The sequence below is a fragment of the Schistocerca nitens genome, chromosome 6 (genome assembly GCF_023898315.1).
Source record: "Schistocerca nitens isolate TAMUIC-IGC-003100 chromosome 6, iqSchNite1.1, whole genome shotgun sequence".
NCBI classification, from domain to species: Eukaryota; Metazoa; Arthropoda; class Insecta; order Orthoptera; family Acrididae; genus Schistocerca; species Schistocerca nitens.
Genome location: NC_064619.1, coordinates 3,662,128 through 3,676,223, shown reverse-complemented (window position 1 = coordinate 3,676,223; position 14,096 = coordinate 3,662,128). Strand labels below are relative to the sequence as shown.

The following is a 14,096-nucleotide window of genomic DNA, read 5'->3' as shown; positions in this document are numbered from 1 at the left end:
AGAAAAAAGTTATCTTAACGTGACAACAATAGGGATACTTTTGTGAGGCTTGAAACACTTTTTAATTTTTACATTAAAGGCCGATTCGCATCACACTTTGCACAGGCTTTGGACCGTGAAAATGATAAATGACGATCTACCATTCTGGCGTGTGTAAAATCAGCCTAAACACGCTGAACTAATGTACACTCTATTTACAATTACAACTTAATATTAGCTCCGATAATGCTGCTTCAATGTTTTAATAATTTTATCTTAGTAATCTGCGAGGACTCAGTGGTCTTCATAGCTTTTAATACATTTTTAACGTATTTTAGTCCAGTTTCTGAATATGGGCAATGGCTTTCAAGCAAGGCCTAATGTTGCCAGTCTCTTCATAATTCTTTACGATTCTCTCTATCCTGTCGTCCAGCTCCAAGTACTTCTTCTTCCTCTTCTTACCTTCAAGATTCATTTCCAATTTCATGTACATGCAGTTTGTGAGCTCTGCTTCCTTTTTCAAGCACTCCACCAAATAGTTGATTCTAGGGTGAGGGTTTCCAATAATACTATTTATTTTGTTTTGCCACCCTTCAACAGCATTCGTCGTTCGGTGCCTTTTGCCGTAACAGTCCCACATTTCTATTGCGATATCCTCATTCTCTAGCCAGTTATCCACAAAGTAGTCAAGAAAATGAGAGAACTTTCCGTTATCAGGAGCTTCTGCATGAATCTCGATCCATCCATTGCTTATGTCCTCCGGTTTTACAACTGCCAGCGCTGCACACACGCTGACGTGAAGTCTTAAATCCTCGTTCTAGCGGTACTCCTCAGTTAGACCGAGAACTTTAATTCTTCTCCATAAACTCTTCTTCATATGGAAATAGAATCCATATTTTTCAGTTGTGGGAAAAACTTGACGAATGGTCGATATCGCAGCTGCCTCGAAGTCCACCTTTACTTGTTTAGGACACCGCTCAGATACTGCCTGTTTCATCAGACGAAACAGACGAACATATGTGTCTTTCTTCTTATTAGGGAGCAGTGCAAATACAATAGGAAGAATGTTTGTTTCTTTAATCGGGCCTCCTAAGTCTACGTGTATGGTGAAGGTCTGTACAAACTGCTTGCTGCATCTCTTAAATGTTCCATCCATAAAAAAATGGGCACATGTTTTTAAAATTTCTTTTCCTTTGCTTCCACTAAAAATCATTATTCTCGCCTCTAATCGATCGTCTTCCGGTAGAAAACTACTACCATCTCCCATTTTTAATAGATCTTCATGAAGATCAATTTCATAACAGTTCTTAGGCTGTTGTTGGTTCCCCCGCTCTTGACTCCGTCGACGACGCATGGTTCTCTTCATAGATTCTGAATTAGGCATCACTGTAACAAAGTCACAAACTGTATTATGTAGACTTCCCATTTCATCCGCGTATATCTCCGATAACTGTGTAGTTTCTTCTCGAGACCTTCTCTCCGCCCTTTCCACTTGCTTTCTCACTTTCAGAGCTGCATCGTCAGGTGGTCCACAGAGATGTTCTAATACGCTCAACACTTCTGCGTTCCTCGAAAGCAGCTTTCCCTTGCAATGATCCGCTTTTTGGGGTAAACACATCCATGTAACAACACTTTCTTTAGATTCCCTCTGTTTAAGATACGCGTAACCTTTGTAATGATCAGGAGGCCTGCCCTTGTTTGTTGTAATAACTTCCATACTGATGGTCACGTTCGGAACTTCGAAAGCAAACTGGGCGGCTGGGTGAGGAGGAGGAGGAGGAGGAGGGGGGGGGGGGGGGGACAAGGGACCCGACCCTTCGGAGCAGGTGAAACCGTGGCAAATGTCCGGTGTGGCAGATGTCCGGACACAATGTTCCTGAGGGGCTAACATTGGAGCTCGCAATGACTAACAAATCCCTACCCCCACGTGCCTGTCCGGACCTTGCTGAGGGAACGGCCACTATCCTGGCAGAAGGGGCATTCTGATCCCGCTCAGCCTCCCCCCAAGCATCAGATAGCACACTCAATCTATTAGCAGCGCATGGGATTTGACAGGAGTCTGCGTCCTTCGGCTTGAGGCTCGAGACGTCGACACAGTCCGCCACCCACACTGAGATGAGAGTGGGCCGGCCGGTCAGTGGCAGAGAGCTGTGACATTCCCCCCCCCCCCCCCCCCCCCCTGCACACCTAGTACAGCAGAGGCTGCCCCAGGCACCCCATCCCACAGCACCTCGAGGTGACAGTCTGGAGCCTGTTGATTGTGGCCAACAAACCTTCCAGCTGCGTTTGGACTGTGGCCAACTCCCCTTGCATCCGCACACAACAGACACAGTCCCTATTCTTCTAGCTAATATGTGATTTACTATAAGAAACTTGGAAACCTACTGCCACACAACGGCTACACTCTAGTTGGAAGAAAGGACACTCAGCCGGCCGAGGTGGCCGAGCGGTTCTAGGCGCTACAGACTGGAACCGCGCGACCGCTACGGTCGCAGGTTCGAATCCTGTGTCGGGCATGGATGTGTGTGATGTCCTTAGGTTATTTAGGTTTAAGTAGTTCTAAGTTCTAGGGGACTGATGTCCTCAGAAGTTAAGTCCCATAGTGCTCAGAGCCATTTGAACCATTTGAAAGGACACTCAACAACGAAAAACAATAAAAACGTATGGTAGAAGCTAGATCTGTGCAGAAAGGACACTCAACAATGAAAAACAATAAAAATGTATGGTAGAAACTAGATCTGGTGCTTATCTTCCTGCTAGGGGCAATCTACAGTAAACTACTAGGGGCTAGCTAGAGAATATTAATTAAACAGTAACTTACGGTAAGCTACACCTACTGATTATCCCTCGTATTTATAATGTGAACAAACGTTTACGTACACGCGAATATGACCTAATGAAAATGAAATGAAATGTCGTGTGGCTAGGACCTCCCGTCGGGTAGACCGTTCGCCTGGAGCAGGTCTTTCGAGTTGACGCCACTTAGGCGACCTGCGCGTCGATGGGGATGAAATGATGATGATTAGGACAACACAACACCCAGTCCCTGAGCGGAGAAAATCTCCGACCCAGCCGGGAATCGAACCCGGGACCTTAGGATTGACAGTCCGTCACGCTGACCACTTTTTTTTTCCTATTTTTTTTTTCTATCGGTGTGTCACAAAGCGAAATAGATTGAATCTGCGCTACCATTACATTCACGTCTTCAGCATTCAGACAGAAGAGGCTATAAAAATATTTTATGCCAGCTGCTCTCGATCCACTGACATTATGAACAGAAACAATGCACGCTACCGCTTTTTTTTACGCTACACCTTTTTTTTTTTTTATTAGAGTAGGTCAGGGGGCAGAGTGGGCAGGGGTCGTACTTGGAGGCCTGGCCACGGTGTCCCCGTCTCCTGACAGGATAAGGGAGAGGCAGCAGGAAGGAAACATTGATATTGTATTTTTTTTTATATAACAATAATATTTTATTTATTCATTTAATTTTAATGTCCCAAAAGAAAAATCATATATAAAAAAGAAGGGAAATAAATATAGGGCCGAAGTGACATCCTCGTCACTTCACTGGGAGTAAATCCTATCCCTCGAAACAACGTAAACCTGGGACTCCCCACCGCTTCGGGGGGTTATGAAACATGCTGCCTAGAAAGTTCGCAAAATGCGTTTTATATTTAGAGTGGCGTCTGATGATTTCGTGTTGTTCTAGTAGATAATGCCAATAGTCCATGACCGATATCAAGGTCCGCGAGAGCACGTAGTGCGATGCGTGTCCTCCAATCCATCGGATTGCCGATGTTTTTTGTGAGGGGAAAAAGACAGGGTCAGGGAAAAATAAAGCGTCCGTCGTGATCGTTGATTCGTCGGTGTGTCGGAGGAGGGCCATGATGCGTTGCGTCAGCCGCCAAACATCCTTTGCCTCACCGCACTGCAGAGAGTGTTCGTCGGTGTCCTGCATGCCACATCTAAGGCAGAGTGGGGAATCCACCATGCGAATGTCGTACAATCGTTGGCGGTTGACCGTCTTTCGGTTGATTAATGTATACCATGACGATCGCGCTGCTGTGGTGAGGAGTGGTGTATGGACAGCTCGCCAAATCTGTCGCCAGTTTCGTGTTGGGTATTTAAGTTCGACAACATTGCTGCCATGATGACGCCGCAAGTATCGATATATCTCACGGGTAGTGGGGATTCTGGTAGAAGGTATCTGTAACTGAACATAACTATAATCAACAAAAAATCGCGCGACGTGAGAAAACGAGGGCGAGATGGTGCCTACTGCTACCGGTGGTTCAAAGGACGTTGGAAGAAGCACATCCAGGATGGCCGACGTGATGGCGTGTTGCCGCTGGTTCCAAGTTCGTAGCGTCGCTCGCAGGTATAGAGCTAGAGCCTTGTTCCGCACATCCGTGAGGTTAAGTCCTCCAGAATGGTGTGGGAGAGTTAAAGTCTCGTATTTGATCTTAAACAACATTCCTTGGCTGACATAGTATCCAAAGGCCGCCATTAATCTGTCAGCGATACCATGTGGCATTGGCAGTACCTGTGCCAAGTGCGGCAGTCGCGAGGCCAGGTGAACATTAGTGTAGTCCACCCTTTGGAGCAGGTCATGCGTTCGGAGTGAATTGTTGCGTATGTGCAGTCGGACGTTCTGGAGGAGACGTCGATAGCTCGCCGCCGCTGATTGCCGTAGCGATCGGGTGAACAAGACACCTAAACATCGCAAGATGTCCACCGTCGTAAACGGACTTCGCAGAGCGTCCAGCCCTCGACCGATGTGCATGATCTTGGTTTTATTCGTGTTGACCCTGCTTCCCGCAGCTACCCCGTACGTAGTAAGAAGGGTAACCACCTGAATGACTTCGTTCTCCGACCGGACGAGTATCATCAAGTCGTCGGCATATGCACGACACGTGAAGGAGCTCGCACGGAGTCGGACGCCTGTTAGAGTCCGTCTAAGAGTCTGCATCAATGGTTCGAGCGCTATTGTAAACAGTATCATCGACAAGGGACATCCTTGCCTAACTGAGCTGCGAACAGGAATCGTTCCTACCTCCCTGCCATTGACTCTCACCGTCGAAGAAGCGCCGCGAAGGAGGCGCATGAGGACGGTAATAAAATCCTGTGGTATCGCCATGCGTCTCATGGTCGAGTCAAGGAAATCATGGTTGATCCTGTCAAAGGCACGATCAAAATCCACCGATACGAACGCCGCTCGCATGCGACAAGCTTCCGTCAGGGAAATTACGTCACGGTATTCGCCGAGGATAGAATGTATGTTGCTCCGAACCCCTAGACAAGCCTGGTCTGGTAGTATTGTCTTGGATATTACAATCTTGAGCCTTGCCGCCAACATTCGCGCAAAGATCTTATAGTCAGTATTGAGCATCGTGAGCGGTCTAAATTGATGGGCGCTGTCACTCGCTGTCGATTTCGGTATTGGTATAAGCAGTCCCGCCATGAACTGCGACGGAACGTCCGTGTCAGGGCTCAATAACTCGTTATACATCAATACCAACTGGGACATCATTAAATCCGCAAATGCGCGGTAAAATTCGAGTGTCAACCCATCTGGCCCAGGGGATTTATGCACCGCACCCTTCGCGAGTGCGCCCCGGATGTCATCTTCCGTTAGGGGTTCCAATAGCGCCTCTGCATCCGGACCATCCACCTCCGTTTGCATCTGTCGCAAAATTTCTTCTTCTGTCCGATTGTCCGTCGGCGTCCCAGTGAAAAGGAGGCGGTAATGCTCCAGAAACTCAGCAGCAATGGCCTGTTGTGACGTCAAGGGCCGACCATCGTCATCATGGAGGACTGTGATTAGGGATCGGCGATTACGCGCATGTCCCTTGGACACATGATGCATGCCAATACGTTCTCCATCGACGTTGTCCAAGCACCGAGCACGGATCGAAAGTCCCTCCAGTCGACGTCTCGTGATCGATAAAATGCAGGCCTGAATGCGATGGACTTCCGCTTGACGTTCGGGCGATGGGGCCCTGGAGGACAGGTCGCGGAGCACCATGTAGTAATAGTCAAGTGTATCTCGGAGCCATTTCGCTTTTTCCTTGCCATACGTTATGAGAGCTCTTCGTATCGCCGGTTTTGCACACTGCAGCCACCACGAAAGAACCGTACGGTGCAGCGGCAGACGGCGAGTGCAAGTCTGCCATGTTTCTTCGATCCGCTGGCGACATTCGAGATCCACCAATAAGGAGGAATTAAGTTTCCAGGAACTACGACTCCGCCAGACCTGCTGCCGTGGGAGGGTTAACGTGCATAAATACGCAAGGTGATCCGTAAAAGCTGTGGGCCAACGTTCAGCAGCCAACACGTGATCTCTTAATCCGTCAGAAACATAAATCCGATCCAGCCTGCTCGCCGAGTGGCTAGTAAAATACGTGTAGCCCTCTCGCTGCCCATGGATCTTTTCCCACGTGTCCATAAGGGCCATGTCCCGGCAGATCGTGTTCAATGCGTGGCAGGAGCTGAAATTAGGAGTTTGATCCTTCGGTGTGAGTACACAGTTAAAATCCCCCCCTACCAAGATGTGGTCATACCTCCCATGGAATAGGGGGGCAATCTCCTCCGAATAGAATCGTGCACGCGCCTGTCGATTGTCAGATCCGGAGGGTGCATATATGTTGACGATACGAATGCCGTTCACGGTCATAGCCAAACCCCGAGCCAAAGGAAGGTAATCGAGGTCACACATCGGAATCCCTTCCCGGACTAGTATCGCTGTGCCACGTCCTCCATCTGGAGTCGGCGCTAGATAAGTGGTGTATCCATGCACGTCGGGAAAAGCAGCATTGAAGGTTTCCTGCATCAGCAGAATATCAACGTCTGTGGCGTAAATCATGTCCCGGAGAAGTTGCATCTTTGCAAGCGAACGTGCGGTGTTAATGTTCACTGTGCCCACCTTATATGCTTGGTTCGTTGTTGTTGTCATGCTCGTGTCATGTCATTGAGAACTCCAAGGGCTTTAGTCCACTATTCGTGCTCAGAGGGGTGCCTGCCAACGGGCTGCCCTCCTTCGTTGTTCCGTGGTGTGCATCCTGTAGGTGAGTGGTCATCATTTGGGGGCGGCAATTCCTGTAGGTCTTCGACTGGTTCCGCCCAGTCGCAGTGGTCATCCATCCGAGAAACGTCCTCCGATGTATTTCGACGTGGCTGCCGGGACATTGGTGTCCCTGACTCCTTCGTCGGCAGCGCTGGGTCAGTCGGTGTCAATGAAGAGGGACCATCTGAAGGGCAGGACATCCGGTCACCATCGGACGGAATCCTGTCAGCGTCCTCTAAAGGTACGTGTTCTGTGTCAGACAGTTCTTCCGCTAGGATACCTTCCGTGTCCCCTAGGCTAGAGGGGGACGTGTCACCCGAACTATGGCGACGCTTTTTGCGACGCTTCGGCGATCGCTGTTTGCGTGCCCTGCCCTCTGCTGCCTCACTGTGTTCGTCGGTCGTTCGTTGGTCCGTTGCCGGCGCCACCGTCTGGACCTCCACTTCCAAGTCGCGTGCTACATGTGAGTTTTCGGAAGGTTCCTCCCTCAACTGTCGTGACATGGGTGTAGGGACATTCTCCGAGTCACCTCCATGCTCCCGTAACTCGGTCTGCTCTTGCATAAACACGTCCTTGTCACGCTCCGAACTTGGCAACACTTCCCGGCGGGCCACCGACACGTACGTCATCGGCAGTTGCGTGGGAACTTCTCGCTGTGACGCGTCTCCATGTGGCAGTTGCACGACGCGTCGTTGTATGCACTCCGAGCGGATATGTCCTTCTCCACCACAGCCAGAACAGGTGCGTGGCTGGCCATCGTAGATCACAATAGCTCGACATCCGCCAATGTATAAATAAGACGGGATATGTTTAGTAAGGACGATCCGCACCTGTCGCACGCCGTTTAGCACAGGATAGGTATTAAAACTAGCCCAGCGTTCAGGCGTATGACTAAGTACCGTTCCATATGGTCGCAGCGATTCAGTAACCATCGATTCTGGCACCTCAAACGGCAATTCAAAGATCCGAACGACCCTCACACCCAATCCTGAAGGAGCTACTGTTACATCGCTGATATGGCCATCAGAGTGTCGAAATTTAAATCCTCTTTGAGCAGCGGAGAGAGTTCTTTCACACGCAGCTTCATCGGTCATCTTTACGTACATTGTACTGCTTACAATGGACAGGTGTATTCCAATTATGTCTGCAGCAGGTAAACGAACTTCGTCCCTCAAAAAACGCTCTATTTCGAAAGCTTTGGGTCTGGCATATTCGTTGTCAAACGTAAATTGGAGCGTAGTCTTTCGAAAATTGTGTGCCATGGCGATCGAGTCAGACAACAACACGCGCGAGTACCGGCGGTGTAAACACTTCCTCGTTCACGCGCGCCCGCGGCCGGGACAGCAGGTCCGTGCCGCGCCACTGCCTAAAGCAGACTAACTGAGTATTGTACACTGACAGATGCAGTTACAAAACAAAACCATTAGCTAACAATAAGAGTTCAGAATCTAAAGCACAAATACGAACTCTACTTTATAGGAACCGATTGGCTTACAGTACACGATCACTAAAGCCCACTACAAGCTAAGGAATTTAAGCAGACGGCGAGGTGAGTTTTAGCTTTCCTCTAACTAAACCGTATGCAAGAAGGACTGAGAAGTTGTATTATAACACTTATTTACTCAGATATTGTAATGTAACATTAATTTATCTCGTATTTTACGTTTGCTTAACTGTTAACGCTCGCAGGTTGCGCTAGTCCAAAGTATACAAGTGAGATTAGAATTCACGGTCAGTATCACTTTCCTTAATAAAACGTATAAAAACTGCTACATTCAATGTATCGAGTCTAAATGACACCAATAGACGTAAATACTGAGTATTGTATACTGACTTAATTGATAATCCCGCGTATTTAACGTGTTAAGAATGCAAACAAACGTTTGCGTACACGCGAAACTGTCCTAAACAGAAACTTCGCTTTTCCTATTCAGACGCAAATAAAGACTGAAACCTTCAATTTACCAGGTCTAACTGACACTAATGCATGTAAATGCTATAGAATATACAGCAAAAACAATTAATTACTAGCTAAATTACTTATCTAGTAACACAGCAAGCGAAAAGCGCTCGTAGCCGGGGCGTCAGGCGAGTAAGCAGGAACAACGAGGAGAGATTCGATTTCTGGCGGCGGAGTGAGTTGGAGGCCGTAAAATGTATCGGTGAAGTCGACATTGCAGCAGTTTCGGTGGGAAACGCTGGAAGATCACCGTACAGTCCCGACTTTCAGTACGGTACCTGACAACCTCAAAAAAACGACACAGTACAGTACAAGAGAGACGCAGCATACATACAAACAGCACGCAAAACACTTATGTAAATATTTCCACTTGACAATGAGAATAAATTCCCAAAACGCGTAGTGCTAAGCGTGATAAAAAGTACGTACCGGGTGCACTGTTTCATTATTTAAATTAGAAAACAATTGAGCAACGCGAAGAGGCCAAAGGGGTCCACTAGCGCTACAGGTGGTCAAGCAACGAAAAACACGAAAAATGCATTCTATTAAGGAGAGAGGGATACGCTGGAAGAAAGATCTAGGAGTGGAGGAAAAGAGATGGGGACAGCGAAGTAGTGGAGTGAGTGGGGGCGGGGGGGGGGGGGAGGTGGTGAGGAGTCGGACTCAGTTCGTCAGTCTGTTAAATTAAGTATAGTTGAAGGAGACCGCAAATACTGTGAAGGAGCTTTATTGTAATGTAATGATCATTTCTATGCCGTTATGCCCGTCTTGAGAGAACTCCACTTGTTTTAGTACAGTATCAACGTCCTGTGCCATGTAACAATATTTGAGTAGTTAGCGTCACTTTATATGCTGTATGGATGACTTGTATACTATAGAAATAGATGCTAATGGGCAACTAATTGAAAACATATGAAGTGAGTGATTGCACATTAGCATATTTTGTGAAAATGTGCTACAAAACGAGGACAGTTGCTCTACCAACACAACACATACATCCAGTAAGCCACCGGCACAGCAATACCAAAAACATTTAATGACAGCGCCCTTTTGTAAAAAAATACGTGTTGTTCATTTCTGTGTAGAGAAGCATGTGCTCTGGACCTAACCGAGTTCCAAGACTCACAAGAAACAGCAATAATCTAGTTAATGCCAAACGATTAATAATTTAAAAACAGTGTCTGGTTGCGGTAGATACATGTACTGTTTATCGTTCTTCTCACTAAGTAATGGTTTCTATTACTGAAAGAATGCAGAGCATCACGGCAGTTACAATGAATGAAATGTTCTCGGGCCTCTAGGAGCGTCAAGTGGTTTAAAAGTAACGGCAGGTCGCAACTAGTTGTAGACAACAGATTTACGCCTAAATACAGATTTACTTATAAGCCTCCCGCTGAAGACAGACAAAATCAACTCGACGTACTCACCCCCGTCAAAAATTCGGCAGTTGCTGTGACCAGATAGAGACGCGGCTGCTCTCAGAACTCCTGGGATCTACAAAATTCCCAGTGAATGAGGCCAGTCTGAAGTCGGACAAACAGGACGCACTCTGGAATAACGCCTGAAGGAACATGAGATTTTTTATCGCTTACGCTACCCCGAAAAATCCGCTTTAGTTGAGCGTGCGTGGAAGACGGTCACCGGATCAAATTTGACAAATTCTCTGTCGTGGTTCTTATTAACGGCTTTTGGGACCGTGTAATTAACCCAAGCAATACCAAGGGGGCGGGTTACTTTATGCTCACCTTAAGAAAATATTGTTATTATTCATTTACTTTGTATTTTAAAATTCTTAAAAAATAATTATTGTTTTTCATGAATTCTTCTAACGGCTTCTCACTTTTCCCGTGAATGACGTATTTAATATTTCCAGTTCATGGCCTTACTTACACTTCAGTATCTTCTTAAAAATTGTATTAAGAGGGAAACTCAACAACAGTGAACAAACTGCATTTCTTTAAATTTTTTTGTGGTGGTCATGAAGTCGGTAGTATAATTATTGAAAATGAGTTGATGTTGCTAAGAGCGTGCTAAAGGCATTTTCAGGTCGTGGTCGCTACTGACATACGTCAGTACTACTTGAAACAGTATGTTGTTAATATAATCCAATAACAATTAACAAATTATGTTTTTAAACTTTAGGGTGGGCGTAAGTACGCACCATCCCCCAGTGACTTCACAGCCGGCAGTTAGGATGCGCAAGGGTGTGTCAGCAGTCACCCTAGCAGAATGGGTGGAAAAGTGTCGCATGCGCCCAGATCTGTCCGTGTCACAATTTGTGGTCTTTGTACATGGAAGCTCGGCCCAGTATACAACACAAAAAAAAACCCTCAAAATGCAACAGTGGAACTACGGGGGGGGGGGGGAAGGGGGAGGGGGGGCACAAGAATAATAGCTCAGATAGCGTCAGCAAACAACAAACCAGCTAAGACCGTGCTAATACTCGTACAGCGTTGAAAGTTGGGGTGGGGCAGTGGCACCAGCAACATTAGTAATATGAGCCCACAGACAGACGACTGCTGCGAGTTGCATTAAAACTGCAATATGAGCCGACAGCACCCCTACACGTAACGCTAAACGTCGAACGTATCGTCGATAGACCGATCGACTAAGCTGAGAAATATGGGATAAAAAAAGCAGACGGGTAAGCAATGAAACAGTAACTATGCTTCTAACGTAGTCTCTATTGCAAATATCAATACTTGATTTCAAATGCAAATATCGGCCGCATATCATTTGCTAAATAACAAATCATAAGGAAACAGGAAAAAAATGAACAAATCACGTGAATTGCCAACACTACAAATATGCCAGCACACTTACAACAGAAATAGCGATATTAATAGCAGGAAGAACAAAGTATACAAAGAATAAAATGAGGTAATACGTTTATCTCCAGCTGAGGTTTTAAACGGGTTTCCCTCTGCTGTCAGGCGAATGCGGGTTATGGTTTTCCCCTCACGACGCAACGTACGATAACCCATCCGTAACAACCTCCGCAGCAGGAAAATAGTTTAGAAACAGGAAAAAGGTAAATAAGGTTGGTTCGTTGATTGATTTGGGGGAGGTGGTCAGACAGCGAAGTCATCGGTCCGATCGTATTAGCGAAGGATGGGGAAGGAAGTCGGCCGTGTCCTTTGCCTGAAGAGATTTAGGGAAACGGACAACCTAAATGAGGGCGGCCGGACGCGGGTTTGAACCGTTGTTCTCCCGAACGCGATTCCAGTGTGATAACCACAGCGCCATTCCGCTCGTAAGTAAGCCGAAGGCTCCTAAGATTATTAGCTCCTCCACGAGCCCACCTCCTCCTTCCGAAGACGGAGTAAAAGGTAACACTTGACAATGGGCAAGGAATATTTGGCCAAAATCTCGTGGGATTATAACCACTTGCCGCTACTGAAAGCTGGAGAACATTTTATCTAATAGTTTCTATTACTCTTTCAAGTTTAGTCCTGAGCTTAATGTGGACAGAAGTCGTAGGGATGGAGGTGCGAAACTAATTTACTCGAATCGGTTTTCTGACCTTCCCGCTGTCCCTGTGTCCAGAACTATTTTACCCAGGCAGCTCGTGCCGGAGATTTCTTTGTGAAGCGGCAGGCAATCTGTCTCGCTAGAGCGCGGCCCTCGCCGGGTTTTCCGCCCCTGGCCGGCCGGCGCAGTGCGCTGCGCTGGAACAAAGGCTGGAAGATTAGCGCAGGCTGAGGGATGGGGCTGGAGCTGGAGCGCTCGCACATTGTGCGCGGGCCGCCGCACACAGGAAGGCCCCCTTTGTCCTGCGAGGCGCCGCCGTGGCCCAGGGGACGTGCGCGGCCGGGGCCACACCGCCCGCGAGCTGCAGCCAGCCCGGGGATGGCCCAAGAAACAAGAAGGACTTGTCCTCTGTCTCTTCCAACCTGTCCATATCCTATCATCTCTACGCACGTGCTGCAACCGAACATCTTTCACGATCTGTTTTACATATTATTAGACTTTCCTAGCTTTAAAAGTGTTTCCTCTCTTGTGATTCTCGCAACTTTCCCCTCGTAAAGAGTATTCCCTGGCACAACGGCTTCGTACGCAAACTAAACGATGCTGGTTTCCTCGTACGTCTCATATATTCGTACATCACGAGCAGATGTTTCAGAACTGACGTTAGGGCAAACAATCGCCACAACACGGGATCCAAGCTGGAGTACCTCAGGGAAGCATATCGGGCCCATCTTGTTCAACCTCTACATTAATAATCTCCCAGAAACCGTGGAACATAAATTCACGATTACAGACAGCACTGAAAACTGTCGAGCTTTGGTTGGAACGATGGCGTATTAAAAGTAAACGTTGACAAGTGCGAAGCAGTTCTATTCAGATGCCGACCGAAGCTACTGCGCCAACATCAACATTGTAGACAGCTAACATTACACGCTCGCCCAATACGTTTCCGAGGGAAAGGAAGATACCTCGATGTCAGGTGGGACCGGAAACTTACATGAGGGGACCACTTAGAATACGATGCCAGCAGAGCGCACACGAGGTTCAGACAATTCTACCCTATGCTCAACAGGGAAAGCACACTAAACAGGAGGTTGTCGAGGTCCCTATAGCTAGGGAATAACCATCTGTGACGAGCTAACACACATTCACAAGCGATAACATCGGCAAGCCCCTGCATATCAGCAATACTGACTGGATATGCCAGCTTCTATCACAGCCGACCAACAGGAAACAGCAGGGAAGCCGACAGCTCGCACACTAACGCACAAACAAATCGCCAACACTAACGTACACTACGAATCAGGTATATGACCTATCGGACACTAACCGATGATAAACCCAGCTGTTACAGGTATGCTGTCGCTGGCCGAGAAGCCGACGCCGACACCCAGCCGTAGCCGCCGACTAACAAAGCCTCACAACGTCAAAAGTATCCGCCTGCATCATACCCAACTGTAGCTTACCTAACCCTTGCGTGATCTGTCTCCGATAGCGAGCAGTCCGCTACTGCTCTTACTACCCGACTCGACTATCGCAGAGTTTACGTCCCTCGACTCTTGCCTTGACACTTTTTTTCCTCTGCCCTTCAAACAGCTACCCTTCGTTCAACTTTCGACCCAATCT

The 14,096-nt window shown here is 47.6% G+C and overlaps 1 protein-coding gene across 1 annotated transcript in view; it reads right to left on the bottom strand.

Moving 5' to 3' along the window:
* LOC126262650 (laminin subunit alpha-1-like) overlaps positions 1 to 12,913 on the bottom strand; it is a 134,277-nt gene extending 121,364 nt beyond the window's left edge. The window contains exon 1 of the mRNA XM_049959419.1: positions 12,560 to 12,913. Coding sequence (XP_049815376.1) covers positions 12,560 to 12,913 — 354 coding nt within the window. The remainder of the gene's footprint in view (positions 1 to 12,559) is intronic.
* Between the last annotated feature and the right edge of the window lie 1,183 nt (positions 12,914 to 14,096).